This window comes from Suricata suricatta, chromosome 2, assembly GCF_006229205.1.
Source record: "Suricata suricatta isolate VVHF042 chromosome 2, meerkat_22Aug2017_6uvM2_HiC, whole genome shotgun sequence".
Classification (NCBI taxonomy): Eukaryota; Metazoa; Chordata; class Mammalia; order Carnivora; family Herpestidae; genus Suricata; species Suricata suricatta.
In genome coordinates this window covers 5,821,686-5,835,620 of record NC_043701.1, presented here as the reverse complement: position 1 = coordinate 5,835,620, position 13,935 = coordinate 5,821,686, and the positions used below count along the sequence as shown (strand labels likewise).

Sequence of the window (13,935 nt, the reverse complement as noted above, 5' to 3'; positions counted from 1 at the left end):
GGGGGAAGACAGGTGGTGGTGATGGTGGTGGGCACTTGAGGGGAAGAGCACTGGGTGTTGTATGGAAAACAATTTGACAATAAAATATTATGGGAAAAAAAATAAAATAAATTAAAAAAAAAGTTAATTATTTATTTTGAGTAGGGGGGGCAGAGAAAGAGGGAGAGAGAATCCCAAGCAGACTCTGCACTGTCAGCACAGAACTCGATGTGGGGCTTGACCCCACGAACTGTGGAATCATGACCTGAGTGGAAACCAAGAGTTGGGTGCTTAACCAACGGAGCCATATAGGCGCCCCTAAGAACTTGTCTTTTGATTTTAATCTTCATTTCCATACCTTGTTTTTGTTGAATCCACCACTCAATTTGGTGGAAACAGTTTCCATTTTAAAGCGAGGGAGAAAGATTTCAGGGGGTATGGTTCAAAGTGATCTGCTCAGGTAAAACATTTGCTTTTTCTTCTGAAAAAGAAATACACGCTATTGTTTAAAAAATTATTTCCACCTCATCGTTAGCCAGAATGTAGTTAGAAGCAGCAGGGCCCCCATCTTCTCCCTGACAGTTTTCCTCAAATGCACCTGCTTCGGCTTCCGCTATTAGCGCGCGCGGACCATCTCCAGCTCCCTCTGGTGGGGAAAGGAGGGATGACATTACTGTTACTCTGGGTGAAGGAGATGGAGTTTCAGACCCCTTGCAGGCCCGCCAGAGGCGGCTCCGCCTCTCCTTGCGCTCTCTCTGACCGCTAGCTGGGATGTTGCAGGACTCAGAGCTTCCCAAGGGGGGTGCAGGGGACCCCCTTCCACTTTCCTTCATTCAAAAGTGCTTTCCTGGCAGGAAGGAGCTCTTAACCCCCCACCCTGCCTTCCGCCAAGCGGATGCGGTGCTTAATAACATTTATTAACGAATGAATGGGAGGACAGATGGCTGGAAATGAGGGAGGCGGCTTGATGGGCAGCGCTGGGTAAGGTTTTGAGCAGGGGGGAAGCGCGATGTCTGGAGGGGACTGAGTGGCCACCAGGGGGCAGCAACGCGCCAGGAAGGAGAGGGGAGAGGTGGCGACAGCTATGTGGCCCCAGATGGCCCTTGGACTGGAGGAGTAGCACTGTGACTGGGGAGGGGAAAATCTCCTTCCCCTCCCCCCCCCGAAACAATCGAGGAAGCCGACAAAGCCTGAGATGGCCTAGAGAAGGAGCCTCTTTTTTCACTTCTCTTCCGCTCAGGCTGGCTTCCGGGTGAGGGGCCAAGGGGGGCGCGCGCCTCCTCCCACACTGTGGCTCACGGGGCAAGAGACACGCAGGGGTCCAGGCAGGTGCAGCCCCGTGAGGGTCACCATTCCTCCATCCCACGGCCCTGGGTGAAGACGGCTTCATATCTTTGCCGTGTTAGAGACCCCCCAATGCAGTCCCTTCCCCCCGTCCCCCCCCACCACCCCGTACCCCAGGTAAAAGGCCTGTATGTGCACCTGACCCTAAGGTCCTCTCTCTCTGCGAGTCTAGGCACACCTGCACCGCCTTGATGCGTAGCGCTGAGTAAGGTTTTGAGCAGAGGGGTCCCCCCTCTGGGGACCACCGCCTAAGATGACACAAGGGCAGCATGTGGGAAAACAGAGCACCTTGATTTTAAAATCCTCAACATCGAAAATAAGCTGTTATCTCAAAAACATCAGCTTTCCACATGACCCCCACGGATGCAATCCCATCTTCAAAAAAAAATTCTCCTTATACACTCAGTTCTTCAGCATTAATTCCTTGAAACTGTTACAAGGAAAATACTCGGACACTTAGCACGCCGCAGGGTCTTGGCTTTGGAAAGGGCTCTGTAGGGTTTTCCCAGTGGTGAAACTTGAGAAGTTATTCTTGGGTGAGGCCTGAGTGGGAGGGATTAAAAAGGAAAAGAAGGATGGAGAAATAGGAGGCTGGGGGACAATGAAAAAAGGTGAATGGGCAGGAGAAGATGCCCCTGAGGTAGACTGTTTGACCTAAGAACTTGGGCACAGGGATACTTGGTGACATAACAGTTGGTCTGATTATAGCAAACAGGTCTTCCCTCCATTGCTGATGAGTCCTCCGCCCCACTGAGCAGCTGGATGCAGGGGCAACCTCCTGCATGACCAGCTCGTCCTGGTCTGTCTGGGACTCTCCCCGTGTCCTTTGACCAGGGGGGGCCTCTCGTTCTGGGCCCATTGGGATGGCTGCTCATTCTCCATACTACCTTCACCATGAAACACTGGGCAGAATTTATTTTGTGAGTTTACCAAACGGGGATACTTTGCCAGGCAAACTCTGTGCTCTGACAGGTGCAGAAGACAGGTTAACTCCGGGCTCGTCCTCACTGAGGCTCGTCCGGGTGGGCAAGACAGGCGGCGGGAAGAGTGCCACGGGGAACAGCATCCTCGGCCGGCCAGTGTTCGAGTCCAAGCTGGGGAGCCAGGCTGTGACCAGAAAGTGCCAGGCAGAGGCGGGGACCTGGGATGGAAGGAACATCCTGGTGGTCGACACGCCTCCCATCTTCGAGGCGGCGGTGGAGCAGACCCAGGAGACCTACAAGAATATCGGGGAGTGCTACCTGCTCTCTGCCCCGGGGCCCCACGTGCTGCTGCTGGTGACCCAGCTGGGGCGCTTCACCGCCCAGGACACGGCGGCCGTGAGGAGGGTGAGGGAGGTCTTCGGGCCAGGAGCCATGAGACACGTGGTGGTCCTCTTCACCCACAAGGAGGACCTGATGGGCGAGTCCTTGGATGAGTACGTCGCCAGCACGGACAACCACAGCCTGAGGAGCCTGGTCCAGGAGTGCGGGAGGAGGTACTGCGCCTTCAACAACAGGGCCGCCGGGGAGGAGCAGAGGGAGCAGCGCGCCCAGCTGATGGCCGTGGTCGAGAGGCTGGGGAGGGAGAGCCAGGGCGCCTTCCACACCAACGACCTCTTCTTTGAAGCCCAGAGGCTGCAGCGAGAAGGGGGCGGTGTCCACGCGGAAGAGCGCTACCTGACCAGGGTGCGGGAGCACATGGAAAAGCAAAAGCGAGCCCTGACAGGGAGCAGGGGTCCCTGGGCCTTCAGGGCGCTCCTCGCAGTCAAAAGCTGGGTCATCTCTCATGAGTTTCATGTGTGTCATAGGATGCAACTTACTTTTTCTTCTTATTTTGCTGATCGTCCTGTATCAGCTTTAATTCTGTGTCCTCTGGGGCGCCTGGCTGGCTCAGTCAGTGGGCTTGACTTTTGCTCTTGGGATCATGAGTTCAGGGCCCACATTGGGTACAGAGTTTACTTAAAAACAAACAAACAACAACCCTGTCATCTGTATGTCACAGCACTCTCCGAAGCTTCTCCTCATGGGCTCATTGTCGCGTGCATCACCAGGTCTGATCTGCAGAGGACACAGCTTGTTGTCTGCAGAGCTCCAGTTCGCTTTCATCCTCACAGACTTCGGGTTTGGTTCAGGCCCCCAGCTCTCCCAAATGGAGCTCTGGGGATGCCTACATACAACCCCATTCTCTTAGCCAGCGACTAGTTCAGGAATGAGCCCGAGATGCAATTCAGGCCAAGGAGAAGTGAGTAAAACTGTGCAGAAATGAACCCAGAAGGTCTCTCCTTTCTCAGGAGAGATGTGTGGGAAGAGACAGTTGCTGTTTTCCTTCTGGGCATTGTTGGGTGTGAGTGTGATGCTTGGAACCCCAGCAGCCCTCTTGCAGCCAGCCCGAGCTTGAAGGCAACATTTCCCAGGAGACAGAGAGATGGTCTGAACCTGAGCCCTGAATCAGCCAGTCCTGAAGCCCACCCTATCTCTGAATTTCAGAAACATCAGCCAACAAATTCCCTGATTGCTTCAGTTCTTTTGGAACTGCATTTGGAAATGTTTGAACTAATGAAGGATTCTCCATATTCCTTTTTAAAAATCTTTAAATCTATTAGAACTTTCCTATTCCCATGCTTCTTCCGAGGAAGGGGTAGTGAGAACCAATGAACTGGTTTCTCTTTTCTTGTTCCTAGATTTGGGAAAGGCCTCCCTCTACTATGATGCCTGCTCCATAGTAGACATTCAGGGAATCCTGAATAACATGAAAACTCCACTTAGTTGGATGATTTTGAAGAAATGGGAGAGGGTGGGGGAAAGATGAGCCCCTCTAGGTAAGTCTTCTGTGCTTTTCCTTTACAGTTTTTGGGTGAAACAGAACCTACCTTTGAACACTTTCCAGGGAATTTCTTTGGCTGATGTTTAACAAAACCCTTTTTTCATCTCTGCTGTAAAATACCTTTGGGCCCCCCTCAAGCTTTATTTCCCCTGGAGAGCAACAGAGGTGGGCTTGCAGTCTGGATTAACGGGCAATGACACAGACCCCTTGTGTGAGCCTGGGGACGGACCGGGAGGTGGGCCAGCCACACGCCTGGAGGGAGGCTCTCCTCCTGAAGCCCTGCCCCCCAATACTTTCTTGGGTCAAGTTTATGCCTCATTCGGATGCCTTCCTGGAAGGAGGCAAGATCACCCAGCATCTCCTGGGTCTGGACTGATGTCCCAGAGAGCTTCCAGGGTGGCACATTCAGATCCAAAGTCTTCACCTTGCTCTGCTCAAGCCACTCTCCCTCTGAAGGCTCAGGGCAGTGAAGGCAGCTCCATGTCACAGGGTGGCCGGAGACAGAAACCTGGCTCCCTCCCTGACAGAGACAAGAATCTCCTGCTTTCGAAAGTTCCTGGTACACACGTTGCTTTTATGAAAGACTTACATTAGTACCTCTGTCACTTAGTGAAAGAAATCATTTTTATGACAAATGGCAAAACGTGGAAATAGAGTTCAGTGTTCATTTTGCGATGAAACTTTGGAGGGGCAGACGTGCCCCGGGCAGTGAGGGCAGGCCCTGTCAGTGCCTTCCCCAGGGGCCATGCACAGCGTCTCAGCATCCGGCCTCGGAGTTCTGGGCTTTAGCTCAACTGATTGTGTGCATCCGTGTTGGGGTCCCTCCAGCCAAAAAGCCTGCGGAGGTGATTCCACTGTGACGGCAAAGCTTCCGGGGGGAGCGTATGGAATCGCAAAGTCCCTAGCCTTGTCTAGGAAGGCGCTACTCTGGATAACGGTTGGCCCTCCCCCCATTTGAGGATCAGGACAAAAAGAACAAAGGTCCTGGGAGAGTGGGGTGCAGTGCTGTGTGGCCTTTGGGACCCTGCTTCCCCTGCTTGAAAATGTGTGCGCTTGACTGCCTGACCTAAGTGGATCAGAGACTGGGGTTAGTTCTATTATTCACGCCACTTGGTGATGTGGTTTCATTAAATGGGCAGATTTTCTGATTGAAACTTCCTCCCTGGTTAGAGGCACCTTACTCGCAGACCATTGTTTGAACCTTTAAAGAAAAATAGCCTTGTCGTAAGCTTCGGTTAATATTACACTATATACGCAAAATAAGACCCCCGCTGATGTATTTTTAGTGATAAATTATGTTTTTTGATCTTCTGTATTGTACTTCATTTCTGTCTTTAACTTTCTGTTCTCTCTTCCGTGAAAACAATGATCCTTTCTGAAACACGTGATTCCTAAGAAGTTACAAACAATGTAATCATTAAAAGAAAGATGTAATCACCTGTGGTATATAAGACACTAAGTTTCACAGTAAAGTGTGGTCTCTTCCACCATTCATGTTGTCTGTGTTCTTTCTTATAGATATTTCACCGACACCAACCCCCTACTCAGGGACCCTTAGACTCTGGTGCGTGGGCTGGTCCCCCGCACATCTGTTAGTGGAGATGTGTCCAGAGGTTAAGAATGGTTATTTTTTGGGGTCTGGGAATGCTCAAAATTTTTTCATATAAATTAATGGTAGTTGTTTCTTTGCTTTAGGCCATATTAGCTTTCAAAAGGTTTCCTAGGAATATCCTGCTTTGGGGAAGCGGGGAGCGCATGGGCTGCTGTCCGGGACCACCTGGTGCTGATTCGTCCCTCCACAGTGCTGCCCGTGGGCATCCTCTCCTTTCCATCCATTGTTGTTGTTGCTGTTACAGCTTAGGCCCTGATGGCTGAGACGGAAAGATTCTCTTCTAAACGTTGTCCCTGCCCCGGGGCTTACATTTATATAATCCAACCTCGGCATTGCTGCTACGGGAACTTCCTAAAATATACCTAGCTCCTTAAAAGCTTCCAGTGAGTTCCTTCTGTAGGAGACAGCCCTGGAACCCTGAGGGTGATGCCCAGGAGCCCCTCAACCCTGTCTCTCCTGCCCTCCTCCTCCTGCATGCTGATTCACCTCTTTGTCCTTGATAGTGGCCTCCCCCAGCCCGAAGTGACTGCCCGGAGAGGCCAGCATGCTCCTAGACGGTGCGAGCAGCACCCTGTCTAGGTTGCCTGTGTGCTCTCCTTTTGGCGGACACCTTACCTCCAAACAAATTTCTCTTATAATCATTTCCATGTGCCCTTCATCCCTCCGCCTGGTGGTCACGTGTGTGGAGCGGGAGCCGTGTACCATTTTCTGTTCTATTCCTGGTGCCCAGCATAGAACGTGGCACTCAGTACTCATGCAGTAAATTCGTGTGGAGCTGGACCAGATTAACACAAGGAAGGAGAGACCGAGTAGGATTGGCCAAATCCGGAATATCGCCTACCGGAGGCGGTCCTTGGCCTGAAAACTCAGAGCTTCTTAGTGGGCCCAGGGTTTGAGGAGCTTACACTTAGCACCCCTGGAACAGGTCTGGCGTCAGTTACATGATACAGCTGTAAGGTTCACCATGGCGTCTTTATCACCAATAGAGGTTTGGAGAATGACTCTCGGGTGTCACATCGAGTTTCCGAGACTCACCCCACAACCGGGTACAGGCTTCCTGGGATGATTGCAGGTCTCCCTCACGGGGACAAAGGAGCACCGAAGTGGGGGGCAGCGGCCAACAAGGAGGCAGGGGAGGGGCCACAGGACACACCCTCATCTGCCTTCCTGTTTCCACTGAGTTGATGACCTCTGTTCAGATTCTACCCCGATGTCTGCTCTCTTCTCTTTACAACCATTGAATAGGCAGACAAGACCCTTTTCCCAAAGTCGCACGGAGAGCACACACGACTGAACTGCACTGTGCTGGGCTGGAGGTTGAGATGTTGCGTTATAACACAGCTCGACCAGCAACGGGAAACATACTGTGAGATGGCCCCTCTCTGGCCTGCTGTGTGTTTCATATGGCCTGTGAGGGAAGAAAGGCCTTCACGTTTTAAAATGGTAGCAGAAATCAAAGGAAGAATAATGTTTCATGGCCACATATAAAAGTTACATGACATTCAAATGTCGCTGTTCATCAAATTTCATGGGAATGTAGCCTCGTGCTGCCTGTGGTGGCCAGGGCAGAGCTGAGTAGACTGTAGACCATAGACAAATGTTTCAGCCTAAAATATTCATGGTCTGGCCCTGCCAACCTCTGCTTTAGGAAATTACAGGACCTTCATTTCCCTGCCACCGGAGTTTCTCAGTGACCGCTTTTCCTAAGACTCAGTCCCCACCCTGCTGTGGTGACCCTTTCCTCTCCTTCTCCATCGTGCCAGGCCCCTCTTGTGCATTCTCTCCTGAGCCTCTTCTTGCCTTGGAAAGTCCCCCCCGGCCCCCAAGTCCTCTCAACAACCTCATCATCCTTTCTTGAAGGTTCGGGGATGGCGAAGAGGGTCTTTTATGACCAACTCCAATGAAAGCAGAGCATGTTTCGGAATAAAATAAGGAATTCTGCTACCAGCTCTTAACGGAACACGTGTCTCTTCGCCCACGTCACTGCACAGAACAGGGCCCAGCGGCGGGACATCTCCCAGCTTCACGGCCACCACCTTCCTTCCTGCAGACGTCCTGGGACAGTCTCTAGTCTCATTTTTTTGTTTTTACCATTATGATTTCTAACAACACCAAAAATAAACCTTTTTTTCCCTTGAGATTTTATTTACCTAAAAACAGGGGAGGGGCTTACACATGTCTGATGCAAGGAAGAGAAACTTAAAGTGAAATTATGTAAAAAAGCAAATAAGGAATCTGACAGACAGAGACAGGGACTCAAAAACTAAAGCAGCTGATTGCAGAAATCATCTGAACATGCTCAATGTGCATTAGTAATACACAAGTTAATTAAAATGGCAAGAAAAATCAGAAAGCATATAACAAGGAAAGCGGATATGCCAAGGTTAGAACACACCCAGCTTTTGACTGCAAGGAGCGCCCTGAAGGCCCAGGGACCCCTGCTCCCTGTCAGGGCTCGCTTTTGCTTTTCCATATGCTCCCGAACCCTGGTCAGGTAGCGCTCTTCCGCGTGGACACCGCCCCCTTCTCGCTGCAGCCTCTGGGCTTCAAAGAAGAGATCGTTGGTGTGGAAGGTGCCCTGGCTCTCCCTCCCCAGCCTCTCGACCACGGCCATCAGCTGGGCGCGCTGCTCCCTCTGCTCCTCCCCGGCGGCCCTGTTGTTGAAGGCGCAGTACCTCCTCCCGCACTCCTGGACCAGGCTCCTCAGGCTGTGGTTGTCCGTGTTGGCGACGTACTCATCCAAGGACTCGCCCATCAGGTCCTCCTTGTGGGTGAAGAGGACCACCACGTGTCTCATGGCTCCTGGCCCGAAGACCTCCCTCACCCTCCTCACGGCCGCCGTGTCCTGGGCGGTGAAGCGCCCCAGCTGGGTCACCAGCAGCAGCACGTGGGGCCCCGGGGCAGAGAGCAGGTAGCAGTCCCCGATGTCCTTGTAGGTCTCCTGGGTCTGCATCGCGGCCTCGAAGATGGGGGGCGTGTCGACCACCAGGATGTTCCTTCCATCCCAGGTCCCCGCCTCTGCCTGGCACTTTCTGGTCACAGCCTGGCTCCCCAGCTTGGACTCGAACACTGGCCGGCCAAGGATGCTGTTCCCCGTGGCACTCTTCCCTCCGCCCGTCTTGCCCACCAGGATGATCCTCAGTGAGGACGATGTTGCAAACCGGTTATCTTCCTCTCTGCCTATAAGAAAACCAAGTTGCGGGTGCCTTACTAAGGTAGGGATTCTTAAGATTTTCAGGGCATGGGTCCTCCTGGAATCTCGTGAAAGTATGTGGACCTCTCTCCCCCAAAACAGTCACATCTAAATATATATGAAGTTCGTATCCTTTCTTGGATCTTAGAAAACCTCCATTAAAAATTAGAAGCTTGGACCCACAGCAATGGGAGGGAATGTCCCATTGAGAAGGAAGCTCTAAGTGATTCATCTAGAGCAGGGAAAATACAGCTTTTTTTTTTTTTTTTTAAAGGAATGTGGTCCCTGTGCTTTTCCATAGATGGAGCTTTGGTCCCTTTCATGCTAGTTAAATGTGACATTAGAAGGAGGCAGAGGATGAGAAGACATGAATGAGAAAACATTATCGCCTCTTTTCCACCCGTGAATCCCCAGGCTCAATGCGAACGCATGTGAACCTCAGGAGTAAAGTGCATCTCAACTGTCAAGCTGTGGTGCCAAGGACCAGCTGAATGTCCTTGGGTCTCTGCCCTGGGGGTGGGCAGTTGAATGCTTGAAACTGAGATGACAGAAGGTTGTTAACATCAAGCACAAAGTCTGGGAGATGCCCAGATGGGAGGCTGAAGAAAAGCAGAAGAAAGGACATTAGAAGCACATGTGTTAGAGACATCTGGCCAGTTGGACTACAGGAACCTGAAACAGAAGTGGTGTTGGGGGTGGGGTGATAATCCAAGAGCTAAGACCTTCAAGGGATGGAGGGGGGTGAGAACCCAAGGACTTTTAGAGCCCGAATGAGTTCAAATGAATAAAGCTCATTTGAGGCCTTTAAACTCTATGGGAATTCTTCCTCTTTCCAGCTGGGAGCAGGCAAGGAAAGAGAAATCGTTTTTTGTGATCTCATTCCAAATTCTCCAAACCCTGACATGAAGTTTCACTTCCACATTTCCCACAGATCACGTACACGTGAGAGTGTGTGTGTGTGGGGGGGGGCAGGACGATGACAGGGAAGGGGAAGAACAAGTGATAGTTGTCTCTTTCTTCTTCAGCTTGTTTTTTTAAATGTTTATTTATTTTGTGAGAGAAAGAAAGTGCCAGCAGGGGAGGGGCAGAGAGAGAGGGAGAGAGAGAGAGAATCCTAAGCGCTGTCAGTGCGCAGAGCCTGACGCGGGGCTAAAACTCAAGAACCCGTGAGATCATGACCTAAGCCGAAATCAAGAGTTGGCTGGTCAACCAACTGAGCCACTCAGGTGCCTCCTCTGTTTAAAATAACTGGGTTTCTGTCCCCGTGTTTGAGGTGAGGTTGGGTGGAGACAGAATGGTGACGCTCCAGGTACCTGGAGTTCCTGCAAATGCCGAGGCTTTCTTACCTTCAGTCATAGTTCCATATCTGTTCCTCTGAAGCCCTTCCATTCTCTTCTGGAATAAACAAACAGGAAAGGAATAAAAGCAAGTGTCCATATGGGAGTTGCTAAGGCCTGAGAACACTTTCAATTCAGACATCTAAGAATAATTATCCTAGGATGAGCCATTTCCATTGCTAATTTTCTAACTTATATTATACTTTCAAACATCTATGAATAACTTTATGCAAGCCAGGCGAAGTTAAGTTAGGTTATGTTAACCCAATGCACTGTTGCTTTTTTTTTTTTTTTTGCAACTTACAGGAAATTAAGAAAGATTTTTAGAATGAATCAGTTGATTCTCTCTCTCCAACTTGAAAATGCATGAAATGAAGAAAGCATTCCTCTATGGAACCAGGAGTAAGGCATCATTATTATTAGTTGGAATCAAAGTAAGCAAACTTGCTAGAATACAGAAAAAAAACCCCGCTTTTCTGTAAATGTAAACTCCTTTGTCTAAGTACTGAGATTTTCACTCCCAGAAACTGTGTCAGATACTCCTTTGGCAAAGCGGAAAGCTCAGGGCTCTTTCCACCAAGAAAGCAGGATGGGGACAAGGTTACCTTCAGACAGAGACAGCAGAGGAAACAGTTGTAGAGGGCAGAGCCCCAACACCTACTTACCAACCCCCGCGTCTGCCCCCCCCCCCCCCAGGGAGTTTGGTGGTGAGAAGGTGGTGCCATGACTGAAGGGTTGGGATCCACATTCAGGACAAATTCAAGATAAACTCATCACTGGCTCAGATCTTAATCCAACTTCTTTGCCGGTGGGCTCTGAGGTCCTGGTCCCCCAGTAATCGCCACATTTGAATCCCAGCAGATTTAATCAGAACTCAGCACCAGGATTGGCATAAAATGTTTCATTCAAATGAAACAGAGTATTGGGTCATTCTTCCTGGTATTAGAAAAGGTAAGTGTGCATTAAGTAAGGCAGGCACGGGACATGCAACTATAATTAAGATGAGCTCTGAGGTTCTTTGTATGTATCCAGGTTTAAAGAGTCTGCGGTTTGGGAACCTCAGAAAATATACTGGAATCAATCTCTTACTTCAGTAAAGACAGTGGTGATAGTGGTGAGGATGTTGATGATGGTTCAGTCATTGTGAGCGTCCTCTGTGTGGCCATCTATGACCTGCAGCCTTCTTTCATGGCCATGATTATAATTGTTCTTCTAAATTCCCTGTGATGTGAGGGGTGCCTGTTGGTAACATGTCCAACTGCTGATTTCGGCTCAGGTCATGATCTCACAGTGGTGGGATTCAGCCCCTTGGTGGGCTTCATACTGACATGTAGCCTGGTTGAGATTCTCTCTCTCTCTCTCTCTCTCTCTCTCAGAATAAAGGAAAATTAAAAAAAATAAAGAAATAAATTCCCTGTGATGTGATCAAGAGAGTCTTAAAATTTCTATTAAAATATTAGGAAATTGAGCATCAAATGACTTGCCCAAGGTCACCTGATTGCCACGGAGCTAAGATATATTAAAAAGGCTCCTTTGGCCTGCATGTTCTCCTTGACTCCACAGGGGGGTAAAAGAGATTATTCCAAACAAGTCCACAAGCATCTCGGAACACTGCATACAATGTTAGCATCCCAGGTCAGGACTCCAACTGATGGTGACAAGCTGGAAGTTTGCCTTAGAATCAGCACGGAGCATTGTACTGCAAAGTCTTGAGTGCATGTTTTTTCAAAAAAGAAAAAAAAATTATTAAAAAAATGGCAGGAGGCAGGAGTTGCTCTGAATTGAAGTAGTTTGGTTTAAAATAATCTGGTGTTTTTGCTTGACTTGATTGATGTGACCCAAATGGTGCAATGTGGCTGTCTCAAAAGGCCAATCAAACTCAGGTCATGTTAGTGGAAATGCAGTATAATGGTTCTTCTGAACCGTCTTCAGAGAGGGCCAGGCTGCAGGGGGCGGCATACCTTCCCCCTGAGGGATGGATTTTTTTCTCCTTTATTTTTTTCTTTTAGAATTTATTTTTTTAATATTTAACTTTTCATTTTTGAGAGAGAGAGAGACAGCGTGAGTAGGGGGGGAATCTGAAGACAGTCTCCAGGCTCTGAGCTACCTGTCAGCACAGAGCCTGATGCGGGGCTCGAACCCACGAACTGTGAGATCATGCCGTGAGCTGAAGTCAGACGCTCAACTGACTGAGCCACCACCCAGGTGCCCCTATTCTTTTTTCTTTTATAGTTTATTGGCAAGTTGGTTTCCATATAGCACCCAGTGCTCATGAGGGTGGATTTTTAGGCAGATATTAACAAATAAGAAAGTGTCCAGAGACAAGTCAGGAAGGATATTGACAGAAATGCTAAAATGAGTCATAGACAAAATATCACTAGGATGGAATAAAGCCCCGGAAAAGGCTGGGGAAGTATTGTATACCTGAAGGAATGTGGTATGTGTCACCCTTAGCATAGGCAAAGGTGAGAGAATTGGGAACTAAGGCAGATTTCTTCTCCGGGAGGAAAAATTCTGCTAATCTTCTCCAAAATGGGACTGGGTATCGTGAGAGAGAGGCAGGCAGAGTGTAAGCAGAGATCATGACAGCATCAGACAGGGATGTAGGAGGAGCTGGCTTGGGTAGGAGTTTAAAGCAAACATAATGTGCATTCTGATTTTAAAATTATATGAGCCTCATTTTACCATGATGTGACTTCATTTTACCAAGCCATGAGAAACCAGTCCCTCTAATGTTGTTCTTGGAGAGATAAAGAAAATATTTCTTGTCTAATTCACAAGTATCCCCTTCACTCATCTGTGCAGTCCCTATATTTCCTGTTTTGAGTCACTTATTCCATACTTCAGTCACTGTGAGGTTGTGACACGTCTCTCACTAACGCTGAGCGGACAAAGGATAGTTCCCATATGCCCTGAACACAGGATGTTTGCCATAGAATAGAGTCCTACCTACCTATCATGTCCTAGGAAAGGTGGGGGGTATTTGGGGGAGAATGCAATGGTTTCCGTTCAAAGTCATGAGACCGTGTCCCCGGAAGGGTCTTTTTGGAACGTCTAGCCCATGGGGTTTGGGGGTGGGATGGGGGATGGAATGATGATCCCCATTTGCCCCTTGCAACCCTAGGAATCCATCCGCCTCTCCCAGACCTTTCTGGGCCTTGGCACAATCAGGGATCCGGGGAGGTGGGGAGGGTTAGGAGAGGTTTAAGAGAGTGAAATTGAGACGTGCGTCCCTACCTGTCTAAGGCATCTGGGGCCTTTGCGTTTCCTCATCTGTCAAAGGGGAGGACAACAGTAGTCCAGCGTTAAGAAACCCTGTGAGGCTCATGAGGATCATAGGGGCCGGGAAATAGACAATTGGCCTGTTGCGCCATGAAATGTGACGAGTTGTGAGCGCAGGCTGAGCGGTCCCAAGCCTATTTCCTGGCCACCCCGAATCCTCTGTGCCTGTAACGCCCACCATCACCATCCCGGTTCACTTGTGGGACACAAGTCCTGTACCCTGGGTGGGATCACACCAGAAGTCCCAGCTGGGACTAAATCGTGGGCCCTCAGACCCCTGAAGACGCCGGGACCGTTACCGGGCTCCCCTTACCAGGCGCGGCGCTGCGGGCTCCGTGCTCGACGGCGGGTTTCAGGCCAAGGACTCGGGCGGCTGGTGGCCT

The 13,935-nt window shown here is 49.9% G+C and overlaps 2 protein-coding genes across 3 annotated transcripts; one reads left to right on the top strand and one right to left on the bottom strand.

Moving 5' to 3' along the window:
- The first annotated feature begins 1,924 nt into the window (after window positions 1-1,924).
- LOC115304298 (GTPase IMAP family member 5-like) lies at window positions 1,925-6,294 on the top strand. The gene is made up of 3 exons (XM_029954427.1): window positions 1,925-1,934; window positions 2,296-3,101; window positions 6,244-6,294. The coding sequence occupies exons 1-3, from the start codon at window positions 1,925-1,927 to the stop codon at window positions 6,292-6,294; spliced, it is 867 nt and encodes a 288-aa protein (XP_029810287.1).
- A 1,566-nt stretch (window positions 6,295-7,860) lies between these two features.
- On the bottom strand, window positions 7,861-13,935 carry GIMAP5 (GTPase, IMAP family member 5). Of its 2 annotated transcripts, XM_029921541.1 has the most exons (4): window positions 13,866-13,935; window positions 13,508-13,543; window positions 10,280-10,328; window positions 7,861-8,920 (listed from the first exon to the last, which is right to left on the bottom strand). In XM_029921541.1, the coding sequence occupies exons 2-4, from the start codon at window positions 13,541-13,543 to the stop codon at window positions 8,040-8,042; spliced, it is 966 nt and encodes a 321-aa protein (XP_029777401.1). In that variant the 5' UTR covers window positions 13,866-13,935; the 3' UTR covers window positions 7,861-8,039. The 2 variants fall into 2 exon arrangements, with proteins under 2 accessions (XP_029777401.1, XP_029777405.1); XM_029921545.1 differs by lacking the exon at window positions 13,508-13,543.

Coding starts and splice junctions, on each gene's coding strand:
- GIMAP5 (XM_029921541.1), bottom strand. CDS start 13,543: ATGAGGAAACGCAAAGGCCCCAGATGCCTTAGACAG. Junction 10,329..13,507: donor GCCCCAGATGCCTTAGACAG/GTAGGGACGCAC, acceptor TGTTTATTCCAG/AAGAGAATGGAAGGGCTTCA. Junction 8,921..10,279: donor ATATGGAACTATGACTGAAG/GTAAGAAAGCCT, acceptor GTTTTCTTATAG/GCAGAGAGGAAGATAACCGG.
- LOC115304298 (XM_029954427.1), top strand. Junction 3,102..6,243: donor TCATCTCTCATGAGTTTCAT/GTGTGTCATAGG, acceptor TGTCCTTGATAG/TGGCCTCCCCCAGCCCGAAG.